The following is a 24181-nucleotide window of genomic DNA, read 5'->3' on the forward strand; positions in this document are numbered from 1 at the left end:
AACCCGGTGAGAGTGGAGACCCAATATACACAGAACAGGGCGTCATGATAGGCAAGGGACGATCTGAGCTGCCTTCCGCATGGTTGAGTCTGAGAAGAGTTCACAGAGAACTAACATCACTGAGTAGTTTTTCAGGCAGAGGAACAGCGTATATGAAGACATGAGGATAAGAAAGCAAGTTGTGTCTAGAGAACTCCAGATGGTTCAGAAATTATCATATGGAGCAGGGGGTTGTTGAGGCATGACCACCCTACTGGCCAAAGCCTAATATAAATTGCAATTCTAATGGTATTTTGCAGCCATCCCAGTGGAAATCGCTTCGCCAGGAACTGTTGAAGTACCTTGAATACTTCTTTCTGGCTGTCATTAACGGGTGTCAGATGTCTGCCCCACCGAGCAGGACTGAAGCCATGTGGGAGGATTTTCTAACCTGCTTGAAGGATCAAGATCTGATATCTTCTTCAGCACTTGAGGCCCAGTCTCACTATCTCTTAACGAAGACTGCTGTTTCTAGACCTCTGCTTTTGATTTTAGATGACAACTTTTATTATCAAAGTATGAGATATCAAGTCTATCAGCTGGCTCGGAAATGTAATTAACACATTTTTTTTCTTACACTCAGAGACATTTATTCGCGTATCAAAATCACTACTGTCTTTAGTGAGAGCTTGATTGGATTAGGAGGTTTATATGGATTTACTTAATTTTCAAAGCTACATGTTCAGTATTGCAAATGGTCTTTTCTGCTGCAGGTGGGATAACTTGTCTAAGTACGTTTATTTCACATTTTGGAAAAATAGTACCCTAGTAATTTTGTGGGTTTTGAATGGTTTTCAGATTCATTAGGCTTTTGCCAGCTCTTTTTAGAGTGTTCTCTCGAGACCTGTCTACAGAGGAATGGCCAGAGACCACTTCCAGTGCCTGCCGAGACCATCCACCTGATGGGAAGCAAGATAGAAAAGCCCAACCCTGAGAAAAATGCTTGGGAACACAACAGCCTCACAATTCAGAGCCCAGCATGTGCTTCAGAGGCCAGGTAGCCTACTCAAAGGTGTCCTTCACTAGCTGCTTTGCTGAGCCAGGCACTGTGCTGAATGCTTTCCCTGTATCCACCTGGTTGCTTTTCACACAAGCCTTGGAGAGGGACATTATTTCCCCTTTCTTTAGAAGAGGAAACTGAGTGAGGAAGTTTAGTTTGCCCAGAGTCACTGAGATTGTTACAGCTGAGATGTGAACCCAGGTGTGTTTGCAAATGTGTACTCTTGTTAAAGTTATACTGTTTCCCAGAGGTCAGGGCAGGGAGTTCAGAGTAGGGCACATCTCTGATACTCTTGCTGAAGTAGCGTAGTCTAAACAGATTGCCCAGTAGTTTTCTTATAGAGAGAAAAGGAGTGGAACTGGTATTAAATCCTAATTTGCCTTAACCCTCACTCCAGTTACACTGCTTGTGTAGATGTGAGGCTTGTGGCTATGGTGGCTAATGCATTTCATTCCTAAAATAGGTCTTGAGAATTCTAGAGTTCTGGAGAGTTCTAGTTCAGCACCTTTCTGATAGAAGTTTCACTGATGATAGAAATGTTCTCTATCTGCCCTGCCCAGTATGGTAGCTGCTAGCCACATGCGACTGACCATTGAGCACTTGAAGTATAGCCAGTGCAACTTACTACCTGAATTTTAAATGTTATTTTAATCACTTTAAACTTAACTGGCTGCATGTGGCCCGCGGCTGCTGCATGGGACAGCGCAGTTCGAGAGGTATATTGCCCACAGTTCCTTAGTTCCTGCCTGACTGTTGTCCAGAGGGGATCAGCAGTTTTTAAAAGGCTAATTTTTTAAACTCATTCCTCAAAATGTTTTGTTCCCAGGATACAGTTTCCATGGATTTTGTAATAGTCTAACATTCTAAGAAAAAAAAGAAAAAATTCGATTTAAGTAACTGTTGTTTATAGGGTTAATGAAATAAGCTATGGCTGAGATTTCTAATTTTAACTTCTCATAATATCTTGAAACGTTGAGAAGGCAAGCATGTAGCCAGTTGATGGCTCCTCTTTCTGGAATACTGAAAATGTTTTCCTTTGCAAGTGAATGGCTGGTTGAGGCGTTGAGATGCCCCATTCTACCCCATGAGGGCAGCCTAAGCTTAGCATCTCTGCTCTGGGGGCCAGTTCTTGCTAGAAGCAAGGAGGAGTGTGAGCTTTGCCAGTGTCAGTACCAACCCTGAACATAATCTGCAGTTTTGTCTTGGGTCTTAAGAATATGGTCCAAAATAGTCATAGCATGGCTATGACTGAAGTCTGAAGTCTGGTGGCCCTGTATTGGAAGTTGAAAGATGATGTGACAAATATACCTTTCCCAGGCTTCTGTGAAATACTACTACTACTACTACTACTACTACTACTATCACCACTACTGCTATTACCACTACTATTACTGTTACCACTACCACTACTATTACCACTACTAATGCTACTACTAGTACTACTATTAGCAGCAACAGCTATTGAGCAGATACTATGTCCTGGGCAAGTTCTGAACACTTTATATGTATAATCTGATTCAGTCCTCACAACAACTCTTTGAGGGCAGATACAATTATCCCCCTTTCATGATGGGACAACTAAGGCCCAGGTAAGTAAAGTAACATATCCAGATAGTAAATAGCAGAGCCAAGATTTGGACCCATTGCAGTCTCACTCATTCCAGAACCCGGGCTCTTTTCTTCGTGAGAAAGATCACGTTGAGGTGAAGGTTTAATTCAGTGACTTCACTGGCTTATGTTTTTTCAGTGCTACTCCTTGTATCTGAGCAAAGTTTAAACTCCTTACCATAACTTGCACACTCTAACCCTGATTTTTTTTTTTTTTAACGTTCTATTCTTTTGGTTTTTTTTTTTGGCTGTGTTGGGTATTCGTTTCTGTACAAGGGCTTTCTCTAGTTGCGGCGAGCGGGGGCCACTCTGCATCGCGGTGCGCGGGCCTCTCACTGTCGCGGCCTCTCTTGTTGCGGAGCACAGGCTCCAGACGCGCAGGCTCAGTAACTGTGGCTCACGGGCCCAGTTGCTCCGCGGCATGTGGGATCTTCCCAGACCAGGGCTCGAACCCGTGACCCCTGCACTGGCAGGCAGATTCTCAACCACTGCGCCACCAGGGAAGCCCTAACGTTCTATTCTTTTACTAAAAATATGTCCTTTCAAGGAAGATGTTTTGTTTTTCTAGTTTGGTGACTCATAGGGGGAAAAGTTTAGGTCAGCAAAAACAGAGAGAGTGGAACGCTGGGGGGAAAAGAATCTTGTTTTTTAAGATGAGACTATTCTGGAAAACTTAAATTAGAGCTTTACTTTGACATGTAACTCTCTCATGATTGCATTAAAAGTTTTCACTTCGTATAATTAAAAATCTCATCAGACGAAAATCTGCCTGTCGTGCACATGATGTTTGAGTGACAGACTTCATAATTTATATTCTCAGAGACATGACATTCAGTACTTTTCCTTTTTTGGAATTTTAAATCTGATCCCTAAATTTCTTTGTTTTTAATTTTTATTGGAGTATAGTTGCTTTACAATGTTGTGTTAGTTTCAGGTGACAGCAAAGTGAGTCAGTTATACCTATACCTATATCCACTCTTTTTTAGATTCTTTTCCGACATGGGCTATTACAGAGTATTGAGTAGAGTTCCCTGTGCTCTACAGTAGGTCCTTGTTAGTTACCTATTTTATATATGGTAATGTGTACATGTCAATTCCAACCTCCCAATTTATCCTCCCCGCCCCCCAGCTCTAATCCTGATTAACTCCCCAGCCTCATAGCCCACGACTCTCCCCTTGCTCCTTTTCAACCAAACTGGCCTTTTCTGTCCCATGAACACGAGAAGCTTGTTCTTGTCTTGGGGCCATAGTGCTTGCCGTCCCCTCTACCCTTCCCACGTACGTAAGCTTCACTGGCTTCCCTGACCATCCTACCCAGCGTGAAGGGTGTTAAATAGGCTAGCCAGTCACTCTCTTATGATCACTTTGTTCATTATCTTCACTCACTTATCCACTTGTCACTGTCTGAAACTATTATTTTTTGCTTATTTATTTATTCTCTGTCTCTCTCCATTATGTTATCAGGCTTAGAGAGGGTAGGGATCTTGCTACAACCCCAGCTTAGCACATAGTTTCACATACATAGTTGTACAACATTTTTCATATATGAAGATGCTCAATAAATATTTGTTAAATGAATAAATGAATTCTACTGCAACCCTCGATGACCTCTTGTCCTGTGGGGAACTTTGCAAATTCACATCCAGTAAATGAGCAGAAGCCAGAAAATAAAGACTAAGCCTCCTTCTTTAGGGAATATAAAGTTCTAGGAGCCTAAAGTTCAGCAGTTAATGAGGGAAAAGAGAGAATGTCTTTTAAAACCTTATTAATATGAGTCTTAGGAAATTAGTATTTTTTACATGAGGGGATTTGGGGGGCTTATCACTTGTTTTGAGCTTCTACATTTTAATTTTGCAAGTAGAAGGTAGCTCCCAAATCACTTTGCTTTTCCCCTTTTGTTCAGGAGTTTGGATATACCACTTTCATTCCTCTAGAATTCAGCTTAGTACCCATAAACACAAGTTCTTTAAAAACAGGTGTTTGATATAAGGATTTATTTTATCCTACCTTGTCTTATAGACTGAAATTGACTGATTTACTGCTTACGGCTTTGGAAGATCCAATAAAATACGTGGAGGAGAATGTGGAACAAAAGGTAAGTCTTCCAGTTTAGATTTAGTATAAATGAGAAGGAACTTTTTGTAGGAAGATCTTTTTGACCTGAGTGTAAAATATGAGTAACATGTGAAAGACACTTTGTCCCTGCCTTGGCATCTTACCAGCATTCAGCTCCTCACACCTGGACGCAGTGGTCCTCTGGAGGGAGCTCGCACTGCCTGGTCAAAGACGACTGTTAAATTTTCAGAAACGTTGGAGCCTGTTGACATTATGTTGGTAGCTCGAAGTGGGCGTGGATGGGAATATTTACACCGTAGAAATAGACAAAATACTATGGATAGGTTTGTGTTTTTCTCTTTGAGAGCCCATTCTTAAACATTTACCAGCATACTGCCCATGTGGAACCCAGTTTACAGCTGGATGTATTTCGTTTAGACCCTCTCCTAGGGAAGAATAACTGGAACAGAAAAGCCACGTTTCCTTTTCTTTGTCTCTTCACCTGTGCATCCCCTACGCTTTAGTTACTTCTTTCCTAAAACTAGATAACTGTTCCAATAACAATGTCTATTACCTAGGAAACAGACAGAATTATCTGTTCAACTAACATTCTTCATCAAGCTGATCAGACCCTCCGAAGAATTGTCTCTCAGACAATGAAGGAAGCGAAAGGTGTGTTGAGTAGTTAAGATTCTATTTAGTTGAGACTGTTCTTTCCTGCTACTCTTGTTCCCTGGACGTGGGTAGTTTATTTGCTTTCATTCATAAAGTTTACATCATGTTTTCAGTTTAAATATGCAACTTGGTTACATTAAGCTAAAACTTCTACCTCTGGAACCAGGCATTCATCCATCCAGTAGGTTTTTGTTGAGTGACTACTCTGTACTAGGCTTTATTTTGGATACTGGGGAGTTGTGAGGGAGCAGAACGTCATAGTGAGGAGACAGACAAAAAATAAATAAATATATGAATATATGCCGGTGCTCTGAAGAAAAGTAAAGTAGGGTAAGGCAAGGTAGTGATGGGAGGATTTATTTTTAAGAGGGTAATCAGGAAGGCTTCTCAGAGGAAATGGCATTGAAGCAAAGATGTGAATGAAAGGAAACAGCAAGCCATGCTGATGCTTGCAGGATCATTTCAGGCAGTAGACACATCAAGTGCAAAAGTCCACAGGTAAAGTTGGTATTGCTCTAGAACAGAAAAGAAGCCATTGAGTCTGGGGTGAAGTAAGGGATGGGGAGAGGTAGTCAGGGGCCAGGTGTAAAATCAGCATGGAGTTTGAACAGGCTTAGTGCATTGTCAGTCTGAACTTAGATGAAATATGTGATAATTACAGTTTTATAAAATAATTCCTTCAGGTTTTAAATATTGAACTCTTTGCTATATTTAAAATTTGATTTAAAAAATAACAGCAGCTTAACATTTCTTGAACTCCTTTTATATGCTAAGTGCCTTATAAATATTGTTTCTAGTCTTTAGAATCCTATCAGGTAAGTGTAATTTTACAAATGGGGAAATGGAAGGTCTGAGAGGATAAGTAACTTGTCCAAGGCTGAACTTAACACCTGCTAAATATTGTACCTGCGCAACCTGATGCTGAGCTAAGTCTGATTCTAGTTTATGCTTTCTGTTATGTTCCCCTACATCACCAACATTTATTGTTAATACCTTTACAAAAACTTAGAACATTGGAAAAAGAAACAATATACTAACCATATTGTTTTCCAGACTTTTTTGAACCATGATCCGTAAGCAGGTTTTAATACTGTAACCTAGTGTGTAGCCCAGTACAGACACACTCCTGCATAGAAACAAGTTTCACAAAACCCTCACATGTTTAATGAACTGTGTTCTATTTGATTCCATCTTAGAAAAACACTGGTTGCAACTTGCAACCCATTTATGCGTTGTAATCCAAAGTTTGAAGAAGAGAGCTGGAACAAAAATGGCATCAGATCAGAATGAAAACAAAAAGGTGTTGTAGGAGTTCTTTCAACTATTTGCCTGTCCATAAAATGAAGGGAAGGGAGAATAGGGTTATGCCCAAATTACTCTTGACTCTTTTCCTACCCATTAATTTTTTGTGTGTGTGAAGGAGGTGGTACTAGCTTCCAAAACTGTGCTTAAATAAAATTTAAAAATTCAGTTCTCCTTCCATCAAGGAAGTGAAGGGACAACCCACAGAATGGGAGAAAATATTTGCAAATCATCACATCTCATAAGGGACTTATATCCGAAATACATAAAGGACTCTCACAACTCAACAATAAAGACAAATAACCCAATTTTTTAAATGGGCAAAGAATCTGAATAGAAATTTCTTCAGGGAAGATATACAAATGACCAGTAACCACATGAAAACATCACTAGTCATCAGGGAAATGCTAATCAAAACCACAATGAGATACCACTGCACACCCACTAGGACAGCTAGAATCCAAAAGTCCAAGTGTTTGTTAGGATGTGGAGAACTCAGAACCCACATACACCACTGGTGGGAATGTAAAGTGGTGCAGCTGCTTTGGAAAACAGCCTAGCGGTTCCTCAGACAATTGAATGTAATTACCACGGGACCTAGAAATGAGAACATATGTTCCTATAAAAATTTGTACACAAGTGCTTACAGCAGCATTATTCCTAATAGCCAAAAGGTAGAAGCAACCCAAATGTCCATCAGCTGACAAACAAAATGTGGTCTATCCATACAATGGATTATTCAGCCATAAAAAGGAATGAAGTACTACAACATGGATGAACCTTAAAAACATTATGCAAAGTGCAAGAAGCCAGTCACAAAAGGCCACACGTTATGAGTCCAGTCAAGTGAAATGTCCACAATGGGGAAATCTAGAGACCCCAAGTAGATTAACGGTTGCTTAGGGACTGAGGGCAGAGACAGGGGGAATGGAGTTAAGAGGGTGATAGCTAAAGAGTACAGATGATAAAAATGTTCAAAGATTGACTGTGGTGATAGTTGCTTATATCTGTGAATATACTAAAACCACGAAATTGTAGTTTAAATGGGTAAACTGTATGTTATGTGATTTATATCTCTGTAAAGCTGTTCAAAAAAAAAAATCAGTTCTCAGTCACACTACCCACATGGCTAGTGGCTGCTGGACTGAATAGGGCAGATATAGAATATTTCCATCATTGTAGAAAATTATATTGGACAACTGTTCTAGGTATTGTCTATCAGAGCTTCAAAGCCAAATTGTCATTTTCTAGCTCTGCTTTTTGGCCTTACTACCTGTTAATTCAGTAAGAATTCAGTCAACTTATTTTGTCAACACAAAGTCCCTTTCAGGTTTATCTTTTATGCTTGTGCATGTCATAGCAAGTTATTTAAATGATCTGCCTGTATCACATTAATGTGACCTTTGTCTATATATTACACCAACTCAATTATGATTTATAGAAGAATCTGAATGGTTTGTCTGAAGTAATCAAATTAATTTCCTGCTGTCATCAGTCCAGCTTGATTTAATTTACACAAATAATTTGAGAATATCTTTATTTTAGGTGAACAGGTGTTTCCGTACAACTTGAAACTTCTAGCCGGAGAACTTAACAAGCTCAAAGCAGAGTTTTTGGAAGACCTAAGACAAGGAAACAAAAAATACCTGTGCTTTCAACAAACCATGGACTTATCAGATGTTATTTCTTTTTTTCATTATGAGAAAGATAACATTGCACGGAAGTATTTTTCAAAGCAGCATTAAAACTTGATTTCCAATCAAACCCATTTTGGTTACGATTCTGCAAACTAATTTAAACAAGTCTGTATTACTGGATGTTTTCTAGGCCAATGATGTGAATTGCCAAAGGGGGGAAAAAAAAATCAGTCCATTCTAAAAGATCCATTTGTCATAACAGAAACTACTTCAGTCAGTCACTTGTCAGATGTGACATGGATAATTAAGCATCAGAGGAAGACTTCCTCATTTATGTGCCAGAACAGTTGTGGGGGGGCAGGGGTCACACCTTAAATAAAGAGAAGAAATTAGGAAGGAGACAAGATGCTCATCACGGAACTGTTTTTGCTTTTAACTCATGCAACATCTCATGGGTAAGGCACTCTACAAATCCAAACCAAGGTAGCCATAAAATCTTCAAAAAAAAAAAAAAAAATGAACATTTTACACACTGGAAAATTATTTAAAAAACTAATCGGATCCTAGTTTTCAAAAAAGAAAAATCGAGATCATTAGAAAGTGTTATCTTTTATTCATATATTACAAAAGCAAAGCTTCATTCACAATATGAACTACATACTAGATAGAGTTATTTCAGCATTAAACTGCTTTCTGGAATCCCTAAACAATAGTGTGTTTTGCAACCATACTCAAGTTTTATGTTTTACATACAAAATATGTTCTTGACATCAAAGTACATATTAACAAAACCAAGTTCTAGAAACCATATACCCTCTAAGACTACTTAATGCAAAGTCCTTAGCAGGGAATTTTTTAAAAAATAATATATCCATTTGATAAATATTTTTGTAGAACTTAAATGAAGTTTATCTCTGAACATTTTTTTAGTAATATTCCCTTTGTCAAACAGTTCTGCAGATGAATGGCAAACACTTATTTCTAAAATGAAATAGCACTGGAAAATATCCAGTGAAATTTTTTCAAAGTAAAAGTCTAGCCTTTACTTGAATTTCAAGAAGTTGTAGCTACATACTATATTCATAAAATCTGAAATAAAGTTACTCCCTGTTAATCTCTTCACAGTTTCTTAAAAAAATATTAGTGGAGATAAAGTATCTACCAACTTTAAAAATCTAAACTTATGTTCACTGAACAAAAATAAATTTAGTTTCAGAACATTGCCTGTTAACAGCAAAGTATTATAAATAGTGCATGTTAAACTTTTCTGAACTCATTTCTATAAAATATTTGATTAAAAATAAAATGGGAGAAACATATTCAATACTTAATAGAAGATACTAACATCTTTCCAATACAGAATTTAACTCACAAAAAACTTAAATAAAATCCTAAATATTTTTAAAAATACAATACTAAAAAAGTGTCTAAGGTAGATTTGCTTCAAAAACTTTAGTGCATTTAGAATTAACTACAGCTTTCAAGCATCGGTACCTTTGGAATACAACTGTGCTCTTTAAGTCCTAGGAATTTTAAAATTATACATTCTAGTTTGCAATTGTGAAAAAAAATCTGTTTGAACTAAAATGTACTTTCAAAACATCTCTCCTTAGTTGTCAGAAAAAAATGTATTTGTCACTATTTGGCCCAGAATATACAGTTAATAAAGTGATTTTAACAAGAGAGTTCTTCCTTTTTGTTTAATGAAAACTTTCATTTTCTATTTTGTGGTATTGCTTTTATATGAAGAATAAAATAGAAGAAAAAAATAACCACAAAAGCTTCCAAATGACAGCAACTTGTTTCTGACAATATATTCATACGAGGGCCAAGTTACATTTGGAAATGGCTGCACTAAAACTGATCTGAGCAGCGAGCGCTCCAAGCAACAGAGCAGAACAGGCTGCAGACTTTAGATTCACAAGCCTCAGATTGACAAGATTTGTTTGCAGAAACTCCTTGATGCAGCTTTTTCAACAATGCGATGGAGATTAGTTTAGATTGGATATTAAACCACAGAACTCATTTTAATGGCTTTCTAGCATTTGGAAGGGAGGGCAGAAGATGCATTAACTTGGCACTTGGGGGTTTTTGTGGACTTACACCATCAACATTACCCTTTCACTTACTATTAAGTGTAGAAGTCCTTCTTAGTTAATGCTTAATAGTTAGAATACTTGCTTAAACGGCCAATTAGTAACTTTCAAGATTTGAACCAAATTAAAAATAAAAATTTTGCAAAGTACACAGAAACCAACAGTTAGTAACAATATATTTTATTGTTTGACCAAGCTGTCCTCAGAGTCCGCTAGTTATTACACAAAAAACAGCCTCCTAATCAAAATTACTTACTGTGGATTTATATAGCAAGTTTTATTTTTGTAAACAAATATCATGTTTAAATGCATTTTTATATCCATTTCCACACTTTTTTTATCCTCTTCTACTAATGATGATTCAATTCACAGTTTTATATAGTTTTCTTGCTGTACATTAAAGACTGGTAAAACTGCAAATAAGCATTACAACTTGAATTCACAGAAAATATCTTAAATGGCCAATTCTGAAGAGGAGTCCAGAATTCGTTTTGGACATATGTTCTCATTTTTGTAAATATCACTTCACCATCACATTTTCCCATGTGTTTCTATACCTACCTTTTCTTGAAAATTATGGGCAATAAATGGATAGAAGGCAGGAAAAGGAAACTTCAGATTTTGGGGGGAAGGACCGCATTTCCTAGGAATAAGATGGATGACTTCCACTGTACCTCTTTGGTCATCAAAGGAATAGAAGGAATAGCAGATTCTCAGTATAGTTATCAACCTCACGTGTAACATCAGAATGAAGATTTAAATGAACAGTTCAGATTAAAAGGAAAAAAGGCATCTTCATAGATAATCCTCTGATATTTCTAGTGTTCTCATGTATTTACCTGTAGTTTTTAAAATAAATTACAAGTATAATAAAAAGAATCCAATGGAAAATTGCTGTGTGTTTAAACTACAAGTTGAATAGGCAGGTATTTTAACTATTAAACTCCATTTTCAATTTAAAGTCTTAAGTTTCATTTCTTTTCAGAACTTTTACCTCATATTTTTATAACTTTAATTTTAAAAGAATTCAATGTTTTATATTTTCCCTTATGGAAAAAAGAAAGATTTACTACACTGAAATTGCTTTACTATTATCAGTTGAAATTAAACTACTGATTCAACTAAGCTATGTTAGCTAAATAGTTTTTAATTAAGGGCAATTTCAAAGGCAATTCCTCCACTAAACATTGAAATAAGTTGTAACAGATTTTGTAAGAGAAAGTAATTTACCATTTTGAAATTATGGCAGAAATAACATCTAGCTGCAGTGTAGATGTTGAAATACCAAGGGTATCTATCAGCCTTGAAGTTTTTATGGATCATAAATGTGAGAAATTTAAATGACCACTTGTAAGATTATCATTGCACTCAAATTCTCAAATGTCTAAATGAAAGGAAAAAACAGACACCAACATGTCCAACTGTTCTAATACATAAATGACCCTGACAAGGTTTTTATGGAAAAAAAAAAAAAAGAAATTTTGTTTCCACTGTCAAATTTATACTCTGTATGTATAGACTTTAAATTAGCAAACACCTTAATAGGGACGACACCCCCACCCCTCCCCTGCAGAAAACAACAGTAAACTACAAAACACAAAAAGGCAAACCAAGTAAAGCATAACGTGATTGTTTTCCATCAGTGTTGGTTATGTTGCCCTCTTGCAAAATGACAGGCAAAATCATACTTGTTTTTACATTTGCATCCACATATGTTACACTGAAAAGGATTTTCATACCCATGACATCCCATATGAATAGTGTAAAGGATGTTGTCGGCAAAGTACATGTCACAGTGCTGGCAGTGGTGTAGAAGCTGAGGGTCCTGGACCGGCAGGGTCGGAGCTGGAGTGCTTGGCTGACTGTTTCCCATGCTGGGAGTACTCGTGTGAGCACTTGGTTCACTGCTCGGACCTGCCACCGGACTATAGTTCCTCTGACTATGTGATGGCCGAGCTTCGGGGCTAGTGGGCGAGGAGCTCTGAGGAACACTGGCTGACACGGCAGAAACCACTGCTTGAGCAGAGGCCTGCTGCATCATGAAAGGCTTCTCGTCGGGGCAGGGAACCACATCAGGGGATGCGGGGTTTTGGTTTTCAGGCGGCAAACTGGACAACTGTCCTGCTAGAGTTGACAGCTGGTTTAAAGGGTTGTCAACCATGAGTTCCTGGGGGTCCCTTGGCAGGCCACCAGCTGGGGTGGTTTTTGCCATACTTTCGTAGGAGTCAGTCTGGATATTCGGGATCTCATGGGCAAAGTCATTAAGGTAGTCTGGCTTCTGGACCACCATGGAAGGTGGGCTTAAGTTGATTAGTGCTCGTCTGCTATAGCCCAGATTGCTTGTTTTCTTCTGTAAAACCCCCCACATTTTCTTGCTGCTTAAGGAAGACCTAGTACCTTTCATTGGTACCATTTTATGCTTGCGCCTTCGATGATGGGACAGGTTACTTCGATCACTGCAGCGGAATGAACACAATTCACATTTATATGGTTTTTCTCCTGTATGGGAACGCATATGGGCTTCCAGATGACGCTCATAAGCAGATGCAAATGGACATAAGTGACATCTATGAGGTTTCTCACCTGTTTAAAAAGAAAAATGGGGGAGAAACTGCAAGAGTAGCTCATTTATGAAAAGTTTCGTATTTTGTCCATTCATTAGATTTAGAAACTGATCAAAAAATAAAATGCTTTTCAGAATAACACATTTGCAAAAAAATTATTAAAATTTATTAAGAAACCTGCATATAACAGCCTTTATACTATACTGACTAGTGGAATGAATCCCTTTCACAGAAGGGGTGGCTAAGGTGACATCTGAGGGTTAGCATGTAGCCTGCAACCGTACAGAAACCTTTTCCCTGGTCTGCAAAGGAAACGTACTTAGTAAGGATAAAGATAAAAACATTTTATCACTTCATGCTGTCTTCAGCATTAACCTGCCCAACCTGAGAAGCAGACAGATGCTGAGATTATTTAGATTAAGAAGGAAGATGGCTAAGGAAGGGGAAGCTGTACAAGGGACCTCACTTCCTTGTATGCTGTATGCTATCGCTGTGTAAAAATGGAGTCACTTCTCCATTTATTCAAACCTTACATCCACCTTCATTTTCAAACTATCACAACTATTTATATGATAGATCAACCTGCCCGTAAAGAAATGCCCTCTCCAGCCACTTCTCCGTTACCTGTGTGGATTCTAATGTGTTCAATGAGTCGTGCGGTGCCTTTGCTGGCATAGTTGCAGTACCGACACTTGAGCTTCCCATCAAAGGTCCTTTCAAACCCGTCTACTAACATTCCTGAGTTTTCATCCAGGGAAACTTCAACAGATGGGTGATCAAGTCCATTTTGATCACCATCTGTTCCAGCTATAAACAAAGTATAGCAAAAGAAATTATGCGTCTCAGAATCAACTCAATTTAGCAATTTAGTGTTGAGTGATAGAAAATCTTTCACAAATTGACAGTTTGCTTAGCACAAAAGTTAAATTCACAAAAATCAGTCTTTCTGAACTGAGGTTAACTTTATACAAAAGCAGTATTCTATTAGGGGGATTTCAAATTACTAACACATAAATTATATCAGTCCTCAACATACTTTTGAGGAAGGTAACAGGGTATGGTATTCATTTGACAGGTAAGGAGACAGAGGGGGATAAACAGTGATGGCAGTTACACATGTTTAAGATTCTAGCCACTTCTACAGATACAATGGGCAGTCATGATCATCTCCCCAAATCCTAATCTATTTAATCTAAAACAATTAAATGTTGAGTTTTGCAGTTCCGCTCAGATTACACGTATGTTCTAGATTCTGGGTTGCATTTAGGATCTTAAAATTCTAATTAAGCACATATAGGGAAATATTGTATCTGATACCTCTGAATGTTATGAACTGTAAGAATTTCAGAGTTAGAGATGTTTGGCTGTTTGCTTTTAACCTAATCAAACTACTTCTTTGTATAGATAAAGAAACTGAAGGGGCAAGTGCTCATCATGTGGAAAACCAACGGGCGGGGGACCACAACCCTGCCCTCTCGGGTCTCAGTCCAGGAACTGTCCACTGAAGCATTAAGAGGGAAATGTTTACTCCTACAGCTTCACAGGAAAAGCACTTCTGCTCCATCTGCAGGAGGCAGCAGGGCAGGTGCAGACAATTCAAGCCCTTTGCTCTACTGTTTCCTCTATCCTTCACTAGAAGAGAAGTGACTTTGCTGGTTGGTGCAAGTCCAACATCCAACAGGCCCGTTGCCCTGGAGGGACAGCAAGGCTCAGTGTCCCCCCTTCTCCCATTGCTTTCCCAAGCCAGTAACTCCCTAAACAGAATGTGTATACGAAATCACTTGGGGATCGTACTAAAATACAGCTTCTGATTCAGTAGATTTGGGGTGGCACCTGACGTTTTGCACCTCTCACAAGCTCCCAGGTGATGCCTGGTCTCTGCTGTTGCTGGCCCCTGGATTACAAGGCCCTAGACCACCTAGGTCAAGGGTTAGCAAGTTTTTCCTGTAAAGGTCAGATAGCAAATACTTTGGGTTTTGTGGGCCACATGGTCTCTATCCCAGCTACTCAACTCTGCTGTCCTAACTCAAAAACAGCTATAGAAAACAGGTAAACAAGCAAGCGTGGCTATGTTTCAATAAGACTTTATTTATGGATGCTAAAGTTGGAATTTCATATAATTTTCACGTCATGACATTATTTTTCTTTTGTTTCCCCCCAACCCCAACCATTTAAAAATGTAGAAACCACTCTTAGCTTGCAGGTCATGTAAAAACAGCAGTCCAGATGGGGCTCACGGCCTGTAGTTTGCTACCTCCTGAGCTAAGTTCAGAAATAGACTCCAGTCTTCGTGTGGTAAGCAAACCAGACAGTCTATCTGTAGGTCAGGTAGAACAGGCTCAAGTAGGTCACTGCTTTCTCTACTCTGGTTTCTCCTCCTAGGTGGGTATACATGGTTGGCCTTCTCTTCATTTTAAGAGAAGAAACAGAAACCCCTATTTTGTCTCAGGTCTAACCCAGATTTCCTAATGGCCAAACCCCTTGTGTAATGAAGCTGGACCCCCTTTTGGTTCCTTGTGTCTGCTGTTAGCTAATAGAACCGGGAGAATGGGAAGGGAATTTAGAACCCCTAACCTTCCCACAAGACCATAATGCATCTCTGGGCCACGGTAAGCCCTGCTGGAGCTTTACTTTCCCTCAGCAAAAACTTGACATGTTTAAAGAAGGGAAAAAAAATTGCCCATATCTTTCTAGGAAAAATGGAATGATTCACATTAGTGAACAGTAGTGGGCTTCATACTACAGGTAATGACACACTAACACTAATATATTTATAAAAAGTGAATTATTTAGTAGTATTAAGATGAGTCTACCTCCCTGAAGAGCCTCTGCTTCCTTGTCCCCACTAACTGATCCAGAAATCATGTTGACATGATGGGTCTGCTGAGTCAGGTATTCCTGGAAATCTTTCACGAAGTCCAAAGGCTCTGGTTTCTTTTCACCCATCTTTGTTTTTGATTTTTTTTTTTTTTTAGTTTACAGTTCGTTATACCTACAGGGGGAAAAAATGAAATAATTTTACATTATTTAGGGAGATACAGTATGTATTAAAACAACAACAGTGACAGAGATTATTATGTGCCAGGCACTTCAAAGCAACAGAGAACATAATCCCCGCCTTTAAATATCTTATAATCTTCCTGGTGAACTACAGAAACACAAAATGGTGAACAATTAATATATTTAATATTTAAATAAACTGGGATTCAAACGTAGTTTTTAGAGGATAGAAAGAAATTACAAAGAGAGGAAAAAAGAGAAAATAAATTCAGAGGAAAGAAACAGGCACATCAGCGGGGATTATCAATGAATGAGACAGTAGAGAAACCAAGTGGCTCAATCGGGGCTGTTGCAGAGAATTTGTGGATGATGGACATGGAGCGTGCCTGCGTGTCCAATCCAGTCGCTACTGGCCACGTGCAGCTACTGAGGGCTTCAATGTCGCTAATACAAACGACTTGAGTTTCTTATTTTATTAATTTAAAAGTGAAATAGCTGCATGTGGCTAGTGACTATCATATCAGACAGCAAAGGCTCTTAAAACATAAGGTTCCCACGAATGAGTGCTCGAGAAGTAGGTGATCTACAACAGGGGGTGGCAAACTTTCTGTAAAAGACCAGACAGTAAATATTTTAGCCTTTGCAGGTCATGCGGTCTCCGTTGCAACCACTCAGCTGTCATTATAGTTAAAAGCAGCCATAGGAAAAAAAAAAAAAAAAAAAAAAAGCAGCCATAGACAGTATGTAAAGGAATAAGTGTGACCGTGTTCCAATAAAGCTTTACAAAAACAGGAACAGAGCCAGGTTTGGCCTATGGGCTACAGTTTCCTGACCCCTGCCCTAGAAATCCAAATCACCACCTCTACCACCACCCATCATCCTACTCATTCTGAGAAAAAAAAAAAAAAAAAATTTTAAAGAAAAGAAAAAAATCCCTGATGCTGATGTACAGAGAATAAGCCTCATGTCAGATTTTGTAGTCATAAACTAAACTGGTCCTCACATAGGTTTATAGCCCAAATTCGCAAATCAAATAACCAAAAAGTTTTCTAGTAAGAACAAGATGAGGAAGTCTAGCACCTAGGAGACAACAGGTCTTTTTCTTCCAATAAAAATATATTTATGTAAATGTATATGGTCTTCTTAAACATGCCATATGCTAAAAATTTCTTTCCCTAAACCCAACTATTTAATGAGTAATTTACTATCTAAACAAGTTCTCATCTTTAACAGCCAGTAGTAGGCATTTTAAGCTAAAGATTAGTCACTTCTCTGTATATATGCTTAACTTTTTCTCAAAGCATAACATACACACAGAAAAGCACATCAATCCTAAAGGTAGAGCTCAGTGAATCATCACAAAATGAACACATCCCTAAAATCAGCACCAGTGTCAAGAAACAGAAGGCTACCAGCATCCCAGGAGCTCCCCCCTGCCCCCACCGTGCACCCTTCCAGTACTAACCCCCACCCCCGCCCACACCGTGCACCAGCAAGGGCTCCACAACCCTGACTTCTGAAATTGCTGGGCCACCAGGTATGCATATATTCAGCTTCAGATAATGCCACATAGTTTTTCAAAGTGACTGTACCATTTACACTCCCACCAGTGGGGGACAAGAGTTCTGTTGCTACACATCCTCACCAACACTCAGGTATTTTTTGCCTTTTTCATTTTAGCCACGCTTGTGGGTGTACAGTGGTATCGCACTGGTTTTAATTTGTATGGCTTGACAATTAATTAAGCTGTGTACTTCAATTACCCACTTAGATAACCTCTATTTCATACCCAGTGAAGTATCTGTTCCCGTTCATTTTTCTATCAGGTTGTCCATCTTTTTCTAAGTAATATGTAAGAGTTCGTCAAATATTCTGGATATGGGTTCTTTATTAGATATGTATATGTTAAGTACTTCTCCCACTCTGTGGTTGCCTCCTTTTCATTTTCTTAATGGTAACTTTTGATGAACAGACGTTCTTAATATAGTCCAATTTACCCATTCCCCCCCTGCCCCGCCCTTTACAGTTAGTTGTTGGTGTCCTTGCCTATATTTTACATGAAGATGTTCTCCTGTATTTTCTTCTAAAAATTTTATTATTTTTTTACCTTGCATATTTTTATCTGGAATTGAGCTTTGTGTATGGTGAAGTAAGAATCAAAATATACTTTTTTCCCCAAGGAGACATCCAACTGTCCTAAAAACATGCATTTAATAGACCAGCCTTTCTCCACTAGACTCTTTTATCACCTTTCTAAATCAGGTGATTATATATGTGATTCTACTTCTGGATTCTCTATTCTGTTCCACTGGTCTATTTTTGTCTATCCTCACACTAACACCACACAGTCTTAATAATAAAAATCTTAATATCTCAGTAATTTAAGTCCACCAGTTGTTTTTCTTCTTCAAGAATATTTGGACTACTCTGGGTCCTTTTCAGCCTAAGTTTTTCAGTGGCAAGAAATGTGGGGTTGTGGAAATGAGATAAAAGCACATTTTCTAATTAACAAAAGCTTGATCAACATTTTAAGAACTAAGACTTCTATTTTAATTGACTTAACTAGAAATCTACTGGAAACAGACTACCTTGACTGTGTTGCTACTATAGATCATTGAACTGTATAACAATTAGTTCCTTATTAGGAACTAATAAGGAACATAGGACTAGTTTTGGTTTCCCTTGTTTACTAGCCCCAGACTAATATATTTTACTTTTGTATTTCTTGTCTCCTTACATTTAATTTGTTCTTTACTCTGAACACATTTAGCCAAATAAGAACCTGCAGGTGACCAAATTCTCACTTTTCTTGATGCACCATGTATGAATAGTTCCTTTCCTCCCTTCTTAGAAGATGCCTAGGGGTTTATTATTACTACTATCTCTTTTCACTGTTTTCTAGAAAGTTGAAGCTACTGAAAATCTGTCCTCTGGATCAACAGAATATTATGGTATTAGGTCAAACTTACTAGCTTAAAGACTCTGAACAGGGTCTTCTCTAGCCTTAGTTTCCTACTTTGTAAAATGAGATAATAATACCAATTTGCAGTGCTGTTTTAAGTTTTACAGATAAGTGTAAAGTATCTCGCAAGATGTGGAGTTTATGGCATGTTCTCAGACGACAGTAGCTATTTCTGCAGCCAAAAATGGTTACACCTTGGATTATGAAATTCCTCACTGTCCCAGATTCCAAGTGTCTTATGTTACCATTGTATATACCTCCTCTTTAGTTACAATGAAACAAACACGGTCCACCTTAGTTTCAATTATTCATATATCCCAATTTGCAATTTCCCAAATCAATTTACAATTTCCCAAACTCATCTCTTCTTATTTTACTCTTTTAGGCCACCTCTTTAAATCACTTGCTTTAGTCTGGCTCTGCTTTCTCAATCTTCAGGATTACTGCTGGTTTCTGAACAAGTCTGTTTCAGTTGCTTTTTTCCCATCTTACCTTGTTGACTTGAACTGCTCCTCTGTTTCCTAATCACTGATTAGTATTTGTTTTATGACTATACTTGATTCTGCTGATTATTTGTCCTTTAAAATTTGCCCTCTGGTTAGGGGGAAAAAAAGTGGGCCAGTCGGCTCCAATGAAAAAGATTATCAAGAATAAGATTAAAAAATAATCTATAATAAGATTATATCTCAATAAAACTGAAAAAGAAAACCCACACCTCAAAACATACAGGGATGGGAAGCAATGTAAAAGTATACATAAAAAGGTAAGAAATATAGCAGATAAAGATGGAGAATGAGTTTCGAAAAGACAGAGAAAATAAAGAAGAGAAATGCTTTTTAAAAAAATGATCAAGAAATTTCCAGAATTAAAGATTCCTTTCAATTCAATCTGAAAGGGTTCATAGAGTGCAAAATAGAATAAATAACAATAAATAACACTTAGACACATTACTGTGAAATTTTAAAATCTCAAGGACAAAGAGAATAATATGAAACTTTCTAGTGAGGAAGAACAGCCCACCCACATAGGAAAAACAATCAGATATTGAGTATCAATGGCAACACTGGGTGCAAGGAAACAACACAGCAATTATTTACTCCAACTTAGAATGTTTTCACTTCCTCAAGCTGCTAAAGGCTAGCTTCCAAAAATCTACATCACAATTAATGGAGAAAATTTAGATGCATTCCCTTTAGAATCAAGGCAAGCATGCTTGCATCACAACAACCATTCTACACGGTACTGCAGCAGGTAAAGACCCCACAATATAAAAAGGAAAAAAGTAATAAAAGGTGTAAGGACAGGGAGATACCTCTCCCCCCGCCCCCCCAAAAAAGAAAAGAATAAGATCTGGGAAGTTGTTTTTTAAATTGTAAAAGCTGTAAGGCCCTATAGATTGTCTGTGTTCTAATTATAAAAGCTGTAATTTAGAAAGAAATCCTGGTATTTCATTGCAACTTTGCATCACCTCTTGCCAATCAGTTCACATGAAAACTGATGTTGCCATTGGAAAATATCTGAACATACTTTGATAGGCTTCAATAAGCAAGATAAATCTTACCAAATCCTGATTAGAAAGCATAACACTGCTAAGGTACATGTGATAATGCAGGAAAAAAAGGCACAGGACTGCCATTAAGCAAGAAGAAAATGATATTTTTATACATGCATCTCAAGTTTTAAGAACTCAAGTAAGCCTAATCACAGAGAACGACTGGCATATTTTGAGTCTTGGCTATTATCACATTGTCACATTATATGTTTCACCATGTTCCCCGCCAAAAACTGTATGCCGATTTTCAATCAAAATGCATGATGGACTTAAAAAAACAACAATAAAGGATGCCAATGAAAAAAGGGAAGATAACGTTGTAAACTTGAGAGGAACTCTATTCTTAAGAATTTTAAATATACTGATATGGTTTATAGTTGTAGACATTCTGCAACGATTTAAAATTTGTCTTTCCATCCCTGAGCATTTTTGTGCCCACGTGACCTACATCACCTCCCCGCCATGCAGCATTACAGGCCCTTGCAGAGCTCTAGCCTGCAGAACAGATGAGTAGGCATGAAAGATGCCTAAATCCAGATGGACTCTATGGTCCAAATCCCAGCTTTCTCCATCTCAAGTCAGTATTCTAAGCACAATAAATAGAAAAAGAATAATTGTGAAACTACAGAAGACTTCTTGATATCAAAAAAAAAAAAAAGTTTTGTATCCAAACCATCTTCCTGTCTTTAATAAAGTAATCATCAGTCTTAGGACCAAATGTTTAATCTAAGAACTCCAGAAATTAACTGGTATCTAGAGATGCATCTAAGACAGTGATAAATTTTAAAATCTTTGTGAATGTAACATAAAAATCTACGTTAGGAATCAGCAAACTATAATGCTCTCATTCCCATACTTTATGATTATCATTTCTTATGATACAGCAAAATTTCTGAGTCCTCCCTGTGATCCCTCTGATTAAAGTTAAGTTGGTATGGTATTCCATGGGGTATAGATACATGTCTATAAAGAAACTGGCTAGAATGCACCTAAATTATTTTTATGCCAATAGCTCTCCCAAACTATCCATTCAAACCTCACAAATAAGGTTCTTAGAAAACAACCAGAGACTACCCATGCTAGTGAAGGAAAGAAGCATTTGAGAAATAAGCTTTGATATCCCCAAAGAACACAAAAACATCTTTATCTTTAAGCAGGTAACTTAAACTATTCTTGACCCTCCTTGGGTTCTGATATTCAAGTCCTCTGATCTTCAGTCTCATAAAAGGGAAGTTGTCCATCAATACACACACAACCAATCCCTCTTAACCAGGAGCAAACAATGTAAAACAGAGGCATCATGATGCAAATTAGAAGACAACCACAACTATGAAATAGAGGTGATGTAAGAACCCGAAAGGGCTCTTTAACCTACCCTCCTCCCAAACTCTAGATTTTGAGAACAACATGATTAGGCAATAGTAGGATCTATTTTATTCATCTACCATTTCTGGTAGGGTTATTAAACATAAGGTAACTAACAACTAACTTCCTTATACAGTAACTTAATTTGGGGTTTAGGCAGGCCTATACACATTAAGTGACTGCAGTTCTATTGAATGTGTTTACTTTTATAGCTTAATAATTATGGTCACTGAAAGATTTACTCTGCCACAGAATACACATCAATGGAGAAGTCTAACAAATGAGGTTTCGTTTGTACAGAGAATAACATAGACTTCAAAAAGAATTAGAACACATTTCCTCTGATTACATAACCATCAAAAACAATTCTCTGAAGGCAAAAAGGGACATTATGAGGTGCTGAGAAATCAGAAAACATAATATAAAAGTAAAAACAAATAAATAGAAGCTGGGAAAAATAAAAAAGAAGAGTTACACCATCTAACCTTTTCACCCCAAATCAGTTCCTCCTTTTTCTTGCCACTCCAGCATGGATGAAATGTAGAGTAATCGAAATTTACTCTGGAGATACACCAAAGGACTCCAAAAGGCCATGGAGGGAATTTCAACTAAAATTGAAAAGCCATACAGAGGTCTGCAAAGAAAAATACACCATAAATCAAAACCTTTGTGACAAAAAATTAGGATCCACGGGTTTAATAAGCTAACGAAATAACTTGTGCCAATTTTACCACTACCAGAAAAGAAAACTAAGCTAACAGATAAACAACAAAGCAGCAGGTTCACTTCAGCAAAAGCTCCAAATAATCACCAAAGAGTAACTTGCATCAGTACGACTCTTTTTTTTTCCACTGGTGGATTTCATTTTTTGGCAAAAAATGTCACTGTCTTTCCAAATTAAGTTATTAACTTCATTTGTTCGTAGTACACTTCTAAAAGGCTCAGGGGCTCAGGCGTAGTACTGCTGAACAGCTACAATTGCATAAAAACAAGGTACTAGCCTAGCCCCACAGGGAAACATTTGTGAGAAAAGGTTTAAAAAAGAAAACCCACCAGGCACGCCCAATAACAGCACATCTGATTCCCATCTTTATTATCCTCTCTATCGCAACTCAAAACACTTAGGGTTTTCTTGGGAAACACTTGGGACCCCTGGGGGCAAAAAACACAAAACGTCTCAGTTCGCTGTAACGAACTCCCAAACTTGTATTAACCTGTAGCTGTGTTGAATGCACAACATAAAGTCAAAATTAAACGGGATTTGTAAAATTGTTAGTCCAGACGTTTAAAAAGTTGTTCTAAGGAAGTTGTGTTTCTTCCAAACTTTAGTTCTGTAGAGCTCACAATTTAAAACGGCTTTACTTCTTCTTCCACTTGTCACTCCTCTTAGGGCCTAAACAGCACACTAAGGGGACACTAAATGGGGCACGTGGTTAGTGGCAGCTGGAACCGGTTTAACTTCTATTTAGATTCAATTTACCGAGCACTTACTAGATGCATGGCTTGACTACTCGCACGCCGGACAGTTTATTAAAAGACTTAAATCCTGCACGAACCTGAACAGTTCTTCGCTGCAAAATCCTCCCCAAACCTCACATCTCCCCAAAATTAGAGTGCACAAGCAGTAGAAACGGATCTAGGAAGGACCGTCAGATAAAAGAAGGAGGCTTTAAAAAGTCGTCCCAACGAGCAGCCCGGAACTGGCGTCGGGGCGGCATCCTCACCAGGATTCGGAACACCTAGGAGACCCGCACCTCGGCTGATCCCCTGGCCCCGGGACCCGGTGAAGACGCAAATTTCGGGGCGGCCCCCCGCCACGACCACCTGTCAGAGCGAGAGGCAGCTCCCTACCCAGGAGCCGCCAAGCCCCTGCCAGACGGCGACGCCACCGCAGGGACCGTTCGTTTCCTCGGGGCTCCCGCGGCCAGACACCGCAACCTCCGCGCTCGGGCCAGGAAGGTCCTGGAGCGTGACCCCCGCAGACCAACCGACCACGCCCGCCCCTTCGCTGAGGCTGACTTCAGGGCGGAGTCAGCCCGTCGCGAACACCCTGCTCTCTCCTCGCGCCGCTCCTTCTTAACCGCTCTCCTCCTTAACCGCTCTCCTCAGCCGTGTCACCGCCGTCCGAGCCGGTAACCAGCTACTTACCTCCTGACAGCCGCACCGAGTAACCCCTACCGCCTTGTTCAACGCCGCTGCTGTCGCCGTCGCCTCCGCCGTCTTCGTCACCGCCGCCATGTTTGTTGTGTCTCCTGTTCCCTTCCCGCCCCACGGCCTTTCCTAACTCTCGCGTGAGCAGGGCGAAAGCGGAGAGGAAGCTGTTTGT

General features: G+C 38.7%; 2 protein-coding genes across 5 annotated transcripts in view; one reads left to right on the plus strand and one right to left on the minus strand.

Moving 5' to 3' along the window:
- PSTK (phosphoseryl-tRNA kinase) overlaps positions 1-11891 on the plus strand; it is a 26780-nt gene extending 14889 nt beyond the window's left edge. Inside the window, exons 3-7 of one of the 2 annotated variants that reach the window (XM_082406971.1) lie at positions 300-591; positions 838-1036; positions 4667-4742; positions 5281-5374; positions 8225-11891. In XM_082406971.1, the coding sequence (XP_082263097.1) occupies positions 300-591; positions 838-1036; positions 4667-4742; positions 5281-5374; positions 8225-8424 (861 nt within the window). In that variant the 3' untranslated portion in view covers positions 8425-11891. The remainder of the gene's footprint in view (positions 1-299; positions 592-837; positions 1037-4666; positions 4743-5280; positions 5375-8224) is intronic. The other variant, XM_082406972.1, reaches the window with a different exon arrangement.
- IKZF5 (IKAROS family zinc finger 5) lies at positions 10575-24136 on the minus strand. Of its 3 annotated transcripts, none has more exons than XM_082406993.1 (5): positions 24004-24136; positions 22341-22489; positions 15790-15968; positions 13601-13783; positions 10575-12995 (listed from the first exon to the last, which is right to left on the minus strand). In XM_082406993.1, the coding sequence occupies exons 3-5, from the start codon at positions 15920-15922 to the stop codon at positions 12052-12054; spliced, it is 1260 nt and encodes a 419-aa protein (XP_082263119.1). In that variant the 5' UTR covers positions 15923-15968; positions 22341-22489; positions 24004-24136; the 3' UTR covers positions 10575-12051. The 3 variants fall into 3 exon arrangements, with proteins under 3 accessions (XP_082263119.1, XP_082263120.1, XP_082263121.1); XM_082406994.1 differs by lacking the exon at positions 24004-24136 and adding an exon at positions 23580-23965; XM_082406995.1 differs by lacking the exon at positions 22341-22489 and having other exon boundaries at positions 24004-24120.
- Positions 24137-24181: the final 45 nt, after the last annotated feature.

This window comes from Balaenoptera borealis (genome assembly GCF_965194805.1).
Source record: "Balaenoptera borealis genome assembly, chromosome: 10".
In the NCBI taxonomy this organism is placed as follows: Eukaryota; Metazoa; Chordata; class Mammalia; order Artiodactyla; family Balaenopteridae; genus Balaenoptera; species Balaenoptera borealis.

Coding starts and splice junctions, on each gene's coding strand:
- IKZF5 (XM_082406993.1), bottom strand. CDS start 15,922: ATGGGTGAAAAGAAACCAGAGCCTTTGGACTTCGTGAAAGATTTCCAG. Junction 13,784..15,789: donor AGCAGAGGCTCTTCAGGGAG/GTAGACTCATCT, acceptor CTTTGTTTATAG/CTGGAACAGATGGTGATCAA. Junction 12,996..13,600: donor ACACATTAGAATCCACACAG/GTAACGGAGAAG, acceptor CTTTTTAAACAG/GTGAGAAACCTCATAGATGT.